The sequence below is a fragment of the Leptonotus elevatus genome, chromosome 2 (assembly GCF_054856555.1).
Source record: "Leptonotus elevatus isolate MCC_2025b chromosome 2, RoL_Lele_1.0, whole genome shotgun sequence".
Classification (NCBI taxonomy): domain Eukaryota; kingdom Metazoa; phylum Chordata; class Actinopteri; order Syngnathiformes; family Syngnathidae; genus Leptonotus; species Leptonotus elevatus.
Window position 1 is genome coordinate 42,280,938 of NC_141240.1, and position 14,633 is coordinate 42,295,570.

The 14,633-nt window shown below is 43.6% G+C and overlaps 2 protein-coding genes across 8 annotated transcripts; both read left to right on the forward strand.

The window, feature by feature from the left end:
• The first annotated feature begins 800 nt into the window (after positions 1–800).
• On the forward strand, positions 801–7,240 carry mrps9 (mitochondrial ribosomal protein S9). Its single transcript, XM_086068822.1, has 11 exons — positions 801–946; positions 1,964–2,146; positions 3,400–3,462; positions 3,545–3,575; positions 3,657–3,736; positions 4,675–4,760; positions 4,834–4,909; positions 5,267–5,435; positions 5,516–5,624; positions 6,516–6,685; positions 6,775–7,240. The coding sequence occupies exons 1-11, from the start codon at positions 848–850 to the stop codon at positions 6,864–6,866; spliced, it is 1,158 nt and encodes a 385-aa protein (XP_085924948.1). The 5' UTR covers positions 801–847; the 3' UTR covers positions 6,867–7,240.
• Positions 7,241–7,797: 557 nt separating this feature from the next.
• Positions 7,798–13,093, forward strand: LOC147180094 (SLAIN motif-containing protein 1-like). Of its 7 annotated transcripts, none has more exons than XR_015093962.1 (8): positions 7,798–8,270; positions 8,645–8,772; positions 9,439–9,561; positions 9,647–9,721; positions 9,828–10,110; positions 10,994–11,266; positions 11,552–11,674; positions 12,202–12,225. XR_015093962.1 is itself a non-coding variant. In XM_086066876.1 (8 exons), the coding sequence occupies exons 1-8, from the start codon at positions 7,981–7,983 to the stop codon at positions 12,510–12,512; spliced, it is 1,482 nt and encodes a 493-aa protein (XP_085923002.1). In that variant the 5' UTR covers positions 7,799–7,980; the 3' UTR covers positions 12,513–13,093. The 7 variants fall into 7 exon arrangements, 5 of the variants coding, with proteins under 5 accessions (XP_085923006.1, XP_085923002.1, XP_085923004.1 ...); XR_015093963.1 differs by having other exon boundaries at positions 12,190–12,205; XM_086066876.1 differs by having other exon boundaries at positions 7,799–8,270; positions 9,828–9,974; positions 12,190–13,093.
• Positions 13,094–14,633: the final 1,540 nt, after the last annotated feature.

Below are 14,633 nucleotides of genomic sequence, written 5' to 3' on the forward strand. Positions count from 1 at the left end.
AGGCTAAGATGGAGGGGTCAAGGTGTCAGCCATTCCATATTTGTGGAAGGCGTGAACGTTAGATACATTATACATATATGTATGACTTTGCATTTTTTTATATACATATACAGTAACTATATATCTAAGTATGTACATTTGTGGCTAAATGTCTGAGGCTGCCCTGAGCCTCTGGACCTAAAGAACAAAATAGCTCCATTTGCTGGCTATTTTTGCATTTGTTGGTTGTTGCTGTTTTTAAATCAAATTGTTCTTTAATAATAACACATATTTTAACATTGCTAATAAAGTAAGCCTTATGAAAATTGCTTCAGAAATGAGGAAGTTATGATTTATTTTCCAAGTATATGTGTTGCTTTTGAGGGGAACGTTGCCCCCACCAATGTGGCCGCCACATAGGAATATTTCATCTGTGGTGAACAATGCTGCATTCGAGGAAGTTGGGAAATTTGAGTTCTCCGACTACATACGAGGAAGTATGCACGGGAACGCCCGTTTGAACCCTTATAAACTCCAAAATCCGAGTTGTGAAGGCGGAAAAAAAAACAGCACCCCGACTTCATCGACCGGTTCAAATCGGACGTCACTTCATTAGACATGGCGAACCTCATAGAGACAAAGACCGTGAATGGCAAAACATAATTTACACGGTTATAAACATGCATATCTAGTTCTTTTTTTATAACATTAATTTATTTATTCATTCGACGTAATCTAACGTGATTTCGACACACAGAGGACGGAACTGGGCAAGAGGAACTGGGAGGTTCCAAGTGGAATATTTCCGACTTTCCCTGAATACAGCACTTGACAACTTCCGCGGTGACGTCATTGTTAGCCAGCCATCATGGCGGCGCCGTGTACGCGAACACTCGGGTATTTTGCCACAAAATGTCGGTCATCCTGTGCAAGAATACATGCAGTCTCATCACATGCGAGTGGGCAGGTGAGTCCGGCTATGATATTTCCACACTTGACCAAATTTAAACAGATAGAAACGAGATTAGAATGTAGATGCCCTTCAGCTAGCATCTTCTTGCTATCTAAACACATGTCATAGTTGCTGTGTTTGAAATATCTCCTTGTACTCAACATAACGCCCCGTCCGATATAGTAAGTGTGCGAGTTGCTGGTGGTGCTTGATTGTGTCGTGAAAACAAGCTATCGTAATACATATCGAAAAATACACGCTCACTAAAATGCAAAGGTATCCCATGATGCATTGCTCCGATACGGACATAGGATGTCTGTTCTCGGCGAATTATGCAGTCCACTGTATGAAATCCCTGCATAGTTATTTACGGATTCGGAAATTGCGTCAATCTTTTTTTATTGATATAAATGCAAGTGTAGCAAGTTGCGTGAAAGAAAATAATATTTTAAAAAGATGTTGATATTCCACATCACGCTGGAACTGCTTCACCATGCCAAGGATGCTCAATTTGGGATTCCTATCTCTTGACCAGTTGACAAATCATTTATTTTCTTGTGGGGAAGGTCCAAGGTCTTCAAGAACGTTACTTGTGGACATCCTAAAAAGTTCCGTCTGCTTCAAACGATCAATGATACATCACATTCATGGATCGCTGTGAAATAGTCGTCAAAGTTGCCTATGCACCTTCGTGACATGTTTATACTTCCCTTAGACAAAGTTTCTTTCTTCAAAAATGTAATTGTCCGTTTGCACCTGAAACCAAAGCAAAATACATTAGCAATTTGAAAGTTAAAGATTTGTTTTTGTTGTTGCACTCCTGTCACACAGAATTACAGTCAAGCTCTGTAGTATTCATTTGGTTGGCCTGTGCGTGTTCTTATCAGTCAAATTAATAAATCTAACTCTTCTATACATTTTGTCTTGAGCAGGATGCTTCTACAGCTTATTTTTTTCTTCTGCCAAATCAATATTTGTGTCAGAACATCGTAAAACTAAACCTCAGTGTGTTGCTGCTGTCTCCTCCTCTAGGTAGTCAGGAGACAAATATGTACAGGTGTTGTCATGCACAGGAAGAACCTGGCGGCTGCCGGCACCGAAAAGGTCACCATGGAATTTATCGAGAAACAGGTGGAGGAATTCCAAATCGGCAAACGGCACCTGGCCAACATGATGGGAGAGGACCCCGAAAATTTCACTCAGGAGGACATCGATGTAAGAATTGAAGCTTTGGGGCACATTGGAGCTTCCGTTTGAGGGCATTTATCATTTCGATTCGCGGTTTTCCAAACTTTTACACAAAGTAGCCCGTCAAAAAGCTTTTTCTCCGTTTTAGATGTTAAATTGTCTACTTAGCGGTTAAAACTATTGACAACTGCCCAACACAGCCTGGAATAGGGCTGTGCAATCCATTGAAATTCAATTACCATTTCAATGATTACACTCCACAATTACAAAATTGGCACTTGTTAAAATGTATATATGTACACCTTTTCTTTAATTGTAAAATAACTCATTTAATAAAGCTTGTTTGTTGCAAAAGAAACTTGCGTAATTACAGACATTTATTTGTGTTATTATTTTTTACGTTTAAACATTTTCTTGTTTTGTATTCCAAAAAAAACAATGATCGCCCTAATCATGATTTCAATTATTAACAAATTAATTGTGATTCATATTTTCTTCATAATCAAGGATCCCTAGCCTGGAATAAATTATTTGTTTTTTATTTTGAGTCATCAATGTCGCCAGCTGATGTCTTGCAGCAGAAGACTTGAGTTCACTCGTTTGATTCCAACGTTTCCTCAAACAATGTCGCCATCCATTCAGAAAGAAGAGCTACGCTGTAAAAAGTGAGACGATGGCTGTGGCCCACGTTTTCACGGTAGAAGGCAGCAAAGTGTCCAAGCTCTTCAGGTGTGACGCCGCGGGCGCTCATTTTCGTGGCCTTCTGTAACTTGTGTCATTTGCGTGGTTTGAAAGCCACGTGATGGGCGTCAATTGTTCAGGTAGCTCTCTTGGGCGTCGCTGGCGTTTTGCCGAGGGGACGCGGGTGTGACTTCATCCCTCTCGCCCAGCTCGACCTCTCTTTGCTTTGCGAGCGGTGGTTTGACTACCGGCGTTGACAGGCTGAAATGTCAACGTGCAGCCCGCCCGCCCGCGCACCACCTGTTCGCTCGTCCCCGCAGCCGGAAAAGCAGAGAAGAGCAGATTTTTTGCGACGCCATCTGTTTCATGACCAAGCATGCACTCATGCTGAACTTTGGTTAAATTGTCGGACAGCTCGCCGTCAGCGTTGCCAAACGTAAGCTCACCTTTCCTTGAAGCGAAGCGTGTTCCTTCAACACGAAACGCCATCTGTTGGCATGACCTCTGCTTTTCTGAGGTGTCATCATTGTCATTTCCTGTCATTTTTATTTTCTTCTAAATTGCTTCTTCTTTTTTCTCGCCCTCCTGCCACGCTGTAGAAAAGCATCGCCTACCTCTTCCCCTCTGGCTTGTTTGTGAAGAAGGCACGACCCCTCATGAAGGTAAAGACGGCGACTGAACAATACGTAGTTGTGCATTTTGGAAATTCATTTTGGGCTCGTTACTTTGTCCTTTTGTGGTCAGCATCCCGAGGAAATCTTCCCAAAGCAGCGAGGTACATAACGTTGACAATAACATTTTTTTTTTTTTTTTTGCCGCTTGCTCTCTGGAATTAACGTCATTTCTCTCTTGGCAGCTGTCCAATGGGGTGAGGACGGACGGCCATTCCACTTCCTGTTTTACACGGGAAAACAGACTTACTACAACTTGATGCACGTGAGTTTGTCGTAACTCAACTCAACTTTATTTATAAAGCGCTTTAAAAACAACTGCAGCTGAACACACAGTGATCAGTTGCGTTTCCTTCCGGCGTTCGGTACCATTCAGAAATCCTGATCGGGCCTGCTCCGCTGCACAATGATTGATTATTGGTTAGTCAACAATATGGTTAAGATTTTTTTTACAAATGGAGGTCAAATGCTCTACAGCGCGGTACTCAACCACCGGGTAGCGGTCCGCAGGCCGCTGCACAGTTGAAGGAATAAAAAAAACGTACTCTACTTCCAGTTGATTTATTATCCGAGACTAAAAAAAAGATGTTATTTTATTCTCTGTTACAACTTTTCTATGACGCGATCTTGATGCCTATCAGGATGCCAATTATCTTGTTTGCGCAGCACGGATGCTAATTCCACAAGCTAGCAAAAGCAGTAACAAATATATATCTATAGACATATTTGGAAAATTTCTTAGCAACGGGGAAAGGCCCAGTGACGAGACAACACAAAAGCCTGGGACCACAAAAAAAAGAAAAAAGGAAGGTGCATTCACAGACCGACTTAAAATACGGATTTACGGTGTCAACTGATTCTCGCGTACGAGTCCTGCTCTGCAGATTTAGCGTTACGACGAGTTGGTCGTGACCTTTCTATTGGTTGTGCGATGCCTCGTTATGTTGGCGCATTTCGTGGGGACGCTGCGAATGATATCGTTTGATAAAATGAGGCTTTCTTGTGACTGGATGACGACATAACTGTCGCGTGACATCATCACAGCGCCGTTGCCATCCATAAAGAAGCAAAAGGAACTGAATGGATTGAATTGCCCTTATTTTCTTCTTCTCTTTACTTTGTACATCATCGTGACAAACAAGACGCCAGTCATGTTGTTGGTCGGGATCGAAACTCTTGTTCACGTTTCTGTTCTGTTTTCAGGACACGCAGAGCAAGATTGTCAACATCGGGAAGCATCAGGATCGCCTGCGAGCCAACGGACTCTTTTCCCAGGACGTCAAGGGGATGTGGGTGCTCCAGATGTTTTGGAGGTTTGTCGTGAATCGAATAGCGCCGATGACCATCTCTGCCTGTCGTCAGCGCCCTCAGCACAAGCAGGTGGCTCCTGAAGGGGGAACTGGAGGAGTTGCTGGTCGAACCCATTTCCCATCATGATGTAAGCCATTCCGCGCGAGCGGCCATTTGCCTTTTGTTCAAACAGTCGAACAATTTGATGTTTGGGACCGGCAAAGTGCGGTCTGTTGGTAGCGGCAGAGAAGCAAACCCGAGCTTTCACTTTCAAGTTTGACTTGTTTCAAAACTACAAACAAAACAGGACCTCACAAACGTGTACGGGAAGAAGAAAAAAAGCTGTACTTTTTATCGCTTTGGCGTCCGCACAATAACAGCGGACGAGTACGTCTTTTTTTCTTTTTTCTTTTTTCTTTCAAGACTTGTGATGGGCGGCGGATGTTCTAAATGTTGTTGGAGCGCAAGATCCCAAAGCTCACGTGTGACACGTGTATCTTTTCAGTACACTCGCTTTGTCCAGCTCATGGAGCGGCTGCTGTCTCTTCCTTATTGCGCAATGGAGGAGACGTTTGTCCTCGGCTACCGCCAGCAACTTCAGGCTCAGTCCATGAAGCAGACCTTCTTGTCCCTGGAGAAGGATGAGATGGGCCGGGCTTTTAGCACCTCTCAAGGTCCATCCGCATTTTCATGGCCATTTGTCTTCTCTTGTTGCTTTTACCAAGAAAAATGTGTCCCGCGTGTTGACGCACAGGACGGAGAAAGTCTTCAAACGCCTCCGTGGTTCTGAGAGACGGCGGCTCCGGAAGCGTCGACATTAACGGACAGAACTACCTCCAGTACTTCTCTGTGCTGCAAGACAGGTTGGCGAGTGCCTTAATTATTTTTCTTATTCGAGCCTTTTCTGCTCTCGGCACACGTTGCTGCGTCTTTATCTCCTCGTTGTGAATTAATGACACAGTCGAGAGAGCGAGCGCGTCGGCAGCCGCACGCGCTCGCATTCTTCCGCTCTTGCTGAGTCGGACGTTTGAGTCAATATGTCGTGGCAAGCGGAATCGGCCAACCGCTTCACTAGCGATGCAACATTTTGCCCATTTTCAAGCTTGGAAACGGTCCAAATGGATCAATGTCAATTTATTGCTTTATAAATTCCCCAAACCAGGAAATTTGACACTCCTTTTCAAGGTTTTTTTTAGTTCATGCAAACAAATTCAAAAAACGATTTAATTCACTAAATAAAATAACAAAAATGCTTTTTAGCTGAAATTTTATGATTACAAAACTATCATTATAGCAAAAATGTCCTCTGTTTTAGTCTTTGGAAATTAATTTAATACATGAACCTTTTGGGAGGATTTTAAATGTGATTTTAAGTCTATTTATTTCGCTCTTAACGAGAATACAGACGTATGAAAGTGTGTCACACAAAAATGATGTCATTTTGAGCAGCAGCCAATAGAAAAGGACCTTCAGATCCCAGGCGACAAATCTCGCCTGCTTTTTCATTTAACTCGGACGAAATGCAACGCATCGGAGGAAATTTAACTTTTTTCATTTTACCATGGTGTTTATTAAATATTGCGCGCACAAAAAAAAAACAAATGCCGAAACTAACTAAAACCAAGCATTTATAAAAAATAAAAAACAGAACCACTCTGAAAAGTCCAACTGAAAGGAAAATTCCCAAACTATAATAACCCTGCTTGACCTGAACTTGCATTGTGTCCTCCAACCTGTGGTTGTTGCGTGACCAGAGAGCAGCTCATGTTCCCGCTCCAGTTCATGGGCATGCTGGGACGCTTTGACGTGGAGAGCAGCGTGAGCGGCGGTGGGCGCTCCAGCCAGGCGGGGGCGCTGCGACTCGCCATCTCGTGCGCCTTGTGCAGCTTTCTCTCCGAGAGAGACGTCGAGGTCATGAGGCAAGGTCAGGCAGATGCTTTTTCGCAATTACCAATTGACCTCAAATTGCTGTCAGATGTTGGGAATCGGTTTTTTTCTTTCTTTGTTTTCCAGCTGGCCTTCTCACTCCTGATCCAAGGGTGAGGGAGAGAAAGAAGCCAGGTCAGGAAGGTGCCAGGAAGAAATTCACCTGGAACAAACGTTGAGGATGAACATCAGAACTCATGAAACGATGACCTCTTTTCGTATGGAACGGATATTGTCATTTGGCAGTTAATTATCATGCTTTTGCATTCAATTGTTTCAATTTACTGAAAATGCGCAAAACCATCGGTTGTTCTTTTTTGAATTTTGAGAGGGGACGCCGCTGCTGTAGGTGGCGCTATACACCATAGAGATGTGATCCAACAGCAATTGAAAAGAAGACGACGACCAGGAAGCGACTGCACTGTGCGATGTGTTTCTTTGCTGTTATTCGATTGTTTAATTAATTCCAAACATATTTCTCTTTCCTCGCCCCGCACCAAACATACCTTACTTTATCGTCCGCCATTATAAAAATAAAAAAACTTTATCAGCTGCCATTGCTTTGTGACTACAAACGTACGTGTAAATGTGTGTCATGTATCCGATCTTGTCAGTGTTTATTCGCAAAATCTTTTTCATAGCCAAAATCTACCCTCTCGAAGCGTAAAAACTTTTTGGGGAGTGCAAATTTTTGACCCTTTTTCGAATTTCTAGCATTTCCATTCAGTTTTATTTTCGCATTTCTTGAAAATTTGAATACAAATGGGTGGATGAAAACCCCACGCCTCAACATGAGACATTTGGCACTCAATTGAATAAGTTGTATTCTATTTATTACCATAATATGAATAAACCTCCATAACTGTTCATCATTTTTTGAAAAGCAATATTGGCTTTTTCACTTAATTTCAGCTCTTGTGCCACATGAAAAAGTTTCAGCTTGAGCTCCCAAGTTATTTAGTGAACCTTTTTAAGTTCGTGGGGTTTATTCTTCGCGGCCTGATTGAAACAGCATTCGCAATGGTGTACTGCAACCACTAGATGGCGACAAAAGAACAAGCCCAATTGTCATCGCCTAGCAGCAAAAGTCAAATGATGCGCTCATTTGGGATCAAAGAGAGATGCAGTCAAAACAGACATCAAGTTCGACAGTGACAAAATAGGATTACAGACAGTGGCAGGTGCGCTGATGAGGCGGCGGGGTGGAGCTTAAAGTGGGAGGAGGACCGAGAAGAGGCAACAAGTAAGTCGGACCGGGTCACGGACGCTTGTGCGGTCCCACGTGAAGCTCAGATGGAGGTTGCAGTTGAGAAGTCCGTCCACGTCGGAGAGCGCAAGAGAACCCTTGCGAACGCAGAGCTGCGGTTGAGGAGGCTGCAGGAGCTCGTAGGCAAGCTGGAGCTCCAAAACAAGCAGCCGCTTCGAACCCCGGGTCGGGGTCAGGGTCGCACTCGCGACCCTTCGTGTCAGCGGGGACCACCTGACGACCGGCTCCAGTATTTCCAAACGCGCGAACCGGTAGGTATGGACGAGGTGGAACTTTTGGACCTGGACGGGATTGGATCCTCTGATGATGAAACGTGGTGCGTGTCATGTTGTTTTCTTGAAATGGTGTACAAGTAAATGTCACGTGCTTTGTTAATTCGTCCTGCTGGGAGCTGACATAACGCCATTATCCAATTGAATGTATCTTCGTTTGTTTGTCTGTTCCAGCTAAATATAGGATGCTGTTCGAACATATTTAACAATTGGATACAACATCTTGGTGGGAAAAAAAACAATGCTAAATGTCGCCTTGTTTTGTTTTGTTTTGTTTTGTTTTTATCGTGGGCTTTTTACACTTTTCACCACATGGTGACAAGCAAAACATGTCAAATATGAGTGTTGGTTCTGTACAAAAGGTCACATTGATATTTAAAAATGTGAATTCTGTGATCACACACTTTTGTGTTGACAGGCTGTACATGCCACTCAAAAAGAAGAATTGTGAGAAGTCTGTAACGCCCTTGCAATGGTGCCGGCACGTTCTGGAGGATCCCGAGTGGAAGCCAGCGAGGCGCTCCATCTTCCTCCAACTTCAATCAGGTGGGAGATTGCTTGTTTTGATTGATTTATCTCATTCAAAATATATATACGTCACCAATGCAACGTGTTCCCACAATGTTTGCAAAACGGTTGTGAGTTTAAAAGGAATTGATGAGAATGAATAAATCACTTTGTTTCCCGGCTCCTTTTCAGACAATGGCATTTTGTTCATTCAGTGACAGGCAGTGCAGACGAGCTAACGGCTAACTGCTAACGGCTAACGGCACAGTGGCCCGCTCCTATTTTCACATCATAGTCTATTCAAGTTGTTGTTCAACTTTTGACATCAAGAAATACTTCTTTCTCCAACTAGCGCCAATATGAAGATACACTAATGGCAGTATGTTCATCAAAACCAAGAGTCAAGTAAATGTAATATTATTGTAAGCTTGTGTTGCATTAAAATAAATTTAAAAACTAGCATATACAACTACTTGCTTAAACGCTATTGCACAAAAGTTAAATGTAACTTGTTTGTTAGGATGAAATGCAAATATATTGAACATAACTGAACATTACATTAGCAATGATTTTATTTGTGTACCCCTAGAGGGCGCTATCACACTTTAAAGACTATCACGGAGACGTCATTTTTTTTTCTCTGCTTCTTTCTCTTCTTTGAGATGTTTTGTCATCACTCTGAAGATTTGGTTTCAACATTTTCAGCCTCCTGCTGGCGTCGACTACTGTCCGGCCCCCGGCCCGCCTCCAGCCCATCACCTCTCAGCCAAGTTGCTGTCGTGCCCCCCACCGGGACTTCAGGTACAACTTGCTCACCTGAGACGCACGGTTCTCACGCGCCACCAAAATACGGTGAAGAACTTGAATTTCCTAGCTTGTTTATTTTATTTTTTTACATTTTACCGTCCTTTAGTGTCCTCCCAACCTCACTCCGAGAGCCCCGGTGGGAGGGCAAGGACTCCCACCTTCATTCCCCATCTGACCCGAGGTAAAATAAATGAATAAATAAAAAGAGTCAAAAAAGTGAAACAACTTGAAGACGATAATAATAAAGTATTTGTACTGGCAAATGGCTGCCACGGACGGTTTTCCAGGCAGCAGAGAGCGGCGGTGTGACCTTGGGCCGCTGGTGGACCGCGACGTCATCGCTCCTGTGTGGGACGAGGACGATTTGATCCCTCAGAGCTACAAACTGCAGGATTTGACGGATGTGCAGGTGATGGCGCGGCTGCAGGAGGAGAGTAAGTCCAAAAGCAAAGTCAACAATTGCATTTTTTCGTCCCACTCGGGGTTGATGTCTAATCGTCATCATGCCTCGTCTCCACTAACTGTAGACCTCAGAGCTCATCGCTACTTTAGCTTCATTAACCCCACCAGGTGATTGTGTGTGCGCGTGCGTGTGTGCGCGCGCGTATCAGAGGTGGGAACTCGTGTCACGTGACTTGAGTTCTACTTAAGTCTGCATTTTTTGGACTGGACTTGGACTTAATTTTTGCCGCAGTAACTTGTGCCTTTTCGACTTCTGACATATACTTCTCGCAAAAGGAATTTGGCTGCAGTCTAAAAGGCACTTTTGACTTTTTCAGGTGAATCTCTTTTGATGTTTATAGCTTTTGTATTCAGATTTTGAATATGTTAGCACCATTTGCCTAAATTACTGTTCTCTAGCAAAGAGTTTCACACGTTTTTTTTTCCTTCCAAAAATACTTGCCTTTCTGTGACACCTCCAGTCTCTCTGTAACTTTGAGACTGACTTATGACTATGAATGCAACACTCCCATTTTTTATGAGTTGAAGTCAAAGATGTAAAACTTCTTCCAGCATTTCTCTCAAATATTGTTCACAAACCAGTCTAAATTTGTGACAGTGAGCATTTCTCCTTTGCCGAGATCAGCCTTCCCAGCGCACAGGTGTGCCATACCAAGATTGACATGGATATATATACAATAAAAGGCTACTCTGTAAGGTGGAGTTTTGTATTATGGGGGTGAAGGACTGAGAAAACCCAGAAAATGTAACAAAACTGCCAGTGGCCTTTTATTGTGGGCAGTTTAAGGCACACCTGTGCACTTGATATGGCGGCACACCTGTGACATGGGATGGATTATCTCGAAAAAGAAGTGCCGACATATTTGAGAGAATGCTGATATTGTGTATGTGGAAGAAGTTTTGCATCTTGGAGTTCATCTCAAAAAACCCACCCGCCTCGGGTGCGTGCGCTTGTGGTTGGCACGTCATTCCTCACGACCGGCTTGCTTAGAACTCAGGCAGGATTACGCCAGCACTTCATCCGGCCCGGCCAAGCGACGCAGCCAGAGCGTCACCTTCCCGCTCAGCGCCCGCCCCGCCCCGGAGCGGGGAGACGAAGCGGGCGGCGACGACGACGCCCCTGCGCGGCCGCAGCGCAGCCTCTGCCCGCTGCCCCGCGCTCGCACCTTCTCCAGCGCCCCAGACTGGCAAAGCAGCAGCTTCCTGTCCGTGCGTCCGTCCGCCCCGGCTCACCCGTCGCAAGCGCCTTTCAGAGCAGGAGCAGGTGAGCAACTGCGGCCGCACCCGGGTCACCCGCTCTTCTTTCGGCGGCCCTGTCGCTTAATAATAACATTGTAAGCCTCTTGCCGTGCGCTTCAAGCCGTGCGCTTGCGATCCCAGTTTGATGGGATTAGATCGATCCCACGGCGAGTGCTGGGAACTGTTAAAGGAGCTTTCAACTTGCCGGCGTCTTTTCTGTGACCTTCAGATGTAACGGCATGAAAGAGAATGTCGGGAGGACTCGTATTCAAAAGTTCTGGATGAGGTGTTTTCTTTTTGTGTCCTTCAGATAAAATGCGGAGGAGTTTGGCCAATCTCGTCCGAGCTCCCGGCGTTCCCGTCGCTTCTTTACTTCCTAACTGTCGCAACTTTGACTCTCCAGACTGCTTGACGACTCGCCTGCAGTCCTCCAGTGAGTTATCTTATCTGAGATTTTCGTCCAATTCTATATCAGTGGTTCTTAACCTGGGTTCGATGGCGAGTCACTCTCTTTATTATTATTGTTGTAGTTAATAATGATTATTATTGATCAATTTCATATAATGTCGAGGAAAAAATCAAAGCAAAGTGGTGGGACACGTGCAATATGTACTCGCATGTATAACGGAAGGTATGGTGTTCCACAGGGTTCAATTTGGGGGCCTCTGCTGTTTTCATTCTATCTGTCGAACCCAGGGGGTTCCATCTTAAGAAAACAGCAGCGGTTGTTTGAAAGTGCACTGTAAATATAGAGTTGATTTGAATGATGGAAATGTCAAGTTGAGCAAAACTAAAGAACGCTTCCTTAAGATTCATGGAGATGAGGAATGCAAGATGCTTTCGGAATAATTAAATATGACCTTTTACTTCTTTTCCTCACCATATTATAAATGAGCGTGTGACTATTGCTGATGTGACAATTTCATATCCCTCATGTGATAAATACAGTATCTCCCGCAGTGGCCTCCCCCAGCCTGCGGCGCGCCCAAGTCCAGAATATGGGCAGCATCTCTTCACCGTCATGGCAACCACTGAAGGCCACCGCCGATGTCAGCCCTGCCATCGGCGGCTCGGTCTGCGCGCTTTCCTCACGGTCGCCGGGCGGCGGCGGCGGCAGTCGCATCCCAATGCTCAGTAAATGCTCCTCCCCCGGTCGCGGTGTGTGGAGTCCAAGCCTGCCATGGCCCGCCTACTTCAATGATACCACAAGCTGTCAGGTCGCCCAGCCCGGGCTCGGGTACCGAAATACTGTGCGGTTGTTTTCCATGTGACGTTGGAGGTGCAGTTGTTGCGTTCCTTGTCACTGCAGTTGTTGTCCTGCTTTCAGTTTGATGACGCCGCCAAAGGGTTCGCTTCGGGTTAGCGAAGGCTAAGCCGTCTTTTTAAAAATGATATGTTGCATCAAGTATTGATTTGAATCAAATTTCTGCCCGTCGTCACTGCGGCTTCTGTGCAACAAACACCCTCTTAAGCTTAAGCTATTTAAAAGTGTGATCATTAATCAATTGGGCAACATATGCCATTCATGCACTTTTCATATATTTAAGATGTTATTGTTCACTTAATTGCAATGATTAGTGGTGTTAGTTTATTTAACTGGTCTTTTAATATGTGTGTCTCAGTGTGGTATTATTAGAGACAAAAGACGCACACAAATGCAAACTTCATTTGTTCACACGAAAGAAGAATTCAGATATTGTTGTGATTTTGTTTTTCACCCCAAATGTCATATTTAATGCACAAAGTAGCACCCTTTGTTTTTCATGTGTGTTGTCGTGGTGGCATATTTCATTTGATGATTTGATACTGTACTAAATGAGCAAATACTTTTAATAAAATACGCTGATCACAATTCATGACTTCATATTTTTAATGGTGACATTTCAACGTGAATGTCAAACTTCTTGATTTGGTTTTAACCCTGCAGCCAAATAATAATAAGAATCTCTAAATGTCAGCCTGAAATGTTTTTCCTTTTTCCTAATGGTCCAAAATACACAAAAAAAAAGGGAAATGTTTTATCATTCTTTTATTTCTGTGTATGCTGAGGCTGTTCTGGGTGAAATTAAACCAATGTCTACTGAGATAGATGTTCGATTTGGCAGTGTTTGTTAAATCAGGGCGAATGCTGGAACTCAACTCTATATTTTAATGGATGTGTTCAGGTTTCCCTTCGACAGGAATTTCAAAACTGTGAAAAGGAATTGCGTTATAGTACATCAATTAGACGTCACTTTTTTATTTATGTTTTTACACCCCAAACACTTTTACATTTCTCTGATTAGCTTTATTATGGGCCTGCTGCGAACCATATTACTATCCTAGAAAAAGTGGTTTAATATTAGTTTTTAATCTTCCGCGTTTTTTTCTGCTAAAATGCGGCCCGTACCGTAGATCGCACCGGGACAAATGAGGTATCAAACGATGCGGCTCGATCTGACTCGGTGCAGCATTATTTTTCTAAGAATTCCCAGTTACCATGGCGACGCTATTCCCAAAAAACTCCCAAAATAAGTCCCATAGGAATGAATGGGAAAAGGAAAGACAAAATCACATATCAAGCACCTTTTTCAAAGACACGCTGTGCGCGCATACGTTAGCCGACCGATATGAATTTTAGCTCATTTTGTGGGAATTGTTCCCATCTTTAGCTCAGTGTCCAAAAAAAAATTAAGGAATGAAAGCTCTCCCCCCTGTGCGGGTTCAAAGACAGTGAGCAAAGGGGTGAAAGTCGCCTATTTAGAGTGTGACTAATTAAGGACAGAGTGCTGGGAACCAAAAAATATATTTCCAAAAGTTTCACTTCAACTCGTCACCATGGCCACAATCTTTGCTCACTAGACATCAAATTCGCACATTTTGTAGCCACAAGCCTCTGCTTTCTGAAAAACTAAGTTTTATTTGGCTAAGGTGTCATTTAGTACCTTTATTTTCACTTTAAGCGAGGAGAAATCGCACTTGAGCGCCTATCTCCTCCATGTTAATTTCGCCGTTTTTTCCCTCTTCATTTTCGATCAATCATAAGTTTTCAACCTGCTCTCATTTGGTAATTTTTCATCCGATTAAAAAACTGAGAACATGCTCGCGTTCCCCAAACCCTTGCCGTTCTAACGAGCCATTTCTGGAATCTGCATCTTCAACCGTTAAGTCGTGAGAGGCTTTTGTTTGAGGTGAGCGTAATCCTATACAAAATCAATGGAATGTTGCTGCGTGACGTCTGTTGGTGCGTGAATGTGCATGTTTCTTAAAGGGGCAGTAATACTTTTAGTTGATTATAACTTCCACATTTCTTGAGCGATTTCAATGGTTTAAATTTTAAACTGTTCAGCTCATTGAAATGTTGGTTAAAATCAAATGTGTGTGCGTGAATGTGCATATTTCTTAAAGGGACA

Excerpts from the sequence above, each read along its gene's own strand:
- mrps9 (XM_086068822.1), top strand. The coding sequence starts at position 848 with ATGGCGGCGCCGTGTACGCGAACACTCGGGTATTTTGCCACAAAATGT. Across the intron at positions 4,761-4,833 it reads TCCCAGGACGTCAAGGGGAT|CGCCCTCAGCACAAGCAGGT; the intron begins GTGGGTGCTCCA and ends GCCTGTCGTCAG. Across the intron at positions 5,436-5,515 it reads GGCTTTTAGCACCTCTCAAG|GACGGAGAAAGTCTTCAAAC; the intron begins GTCCATCCGCAT and ends GTTGACGCACAG.
- LOC147180094 (XM_086066876.1), top strand. The coding sequence starts at position 7,981 with ATGGAGGTTGCAGTTGAGAAGTCCGTCCACGTCGGAGAGCGCAAGAGA. Across the intron at positions 9,975-10,993 it reads GGCGCGGCTGCAGGAGGAGA|AACTCAGGCAGGATTACGCC; the intron begins GTAAGTCCAAAA and ends CGGCTTGCTTAG. Across the intron at positions 11,267-11,551 it reads GCCTTTCAGAGCAGGAGCAG|ATAAAATGCGGAGGAGTTTG; the intron begins GTGAGCAACTGC and ends TGTGTCCTTCAG.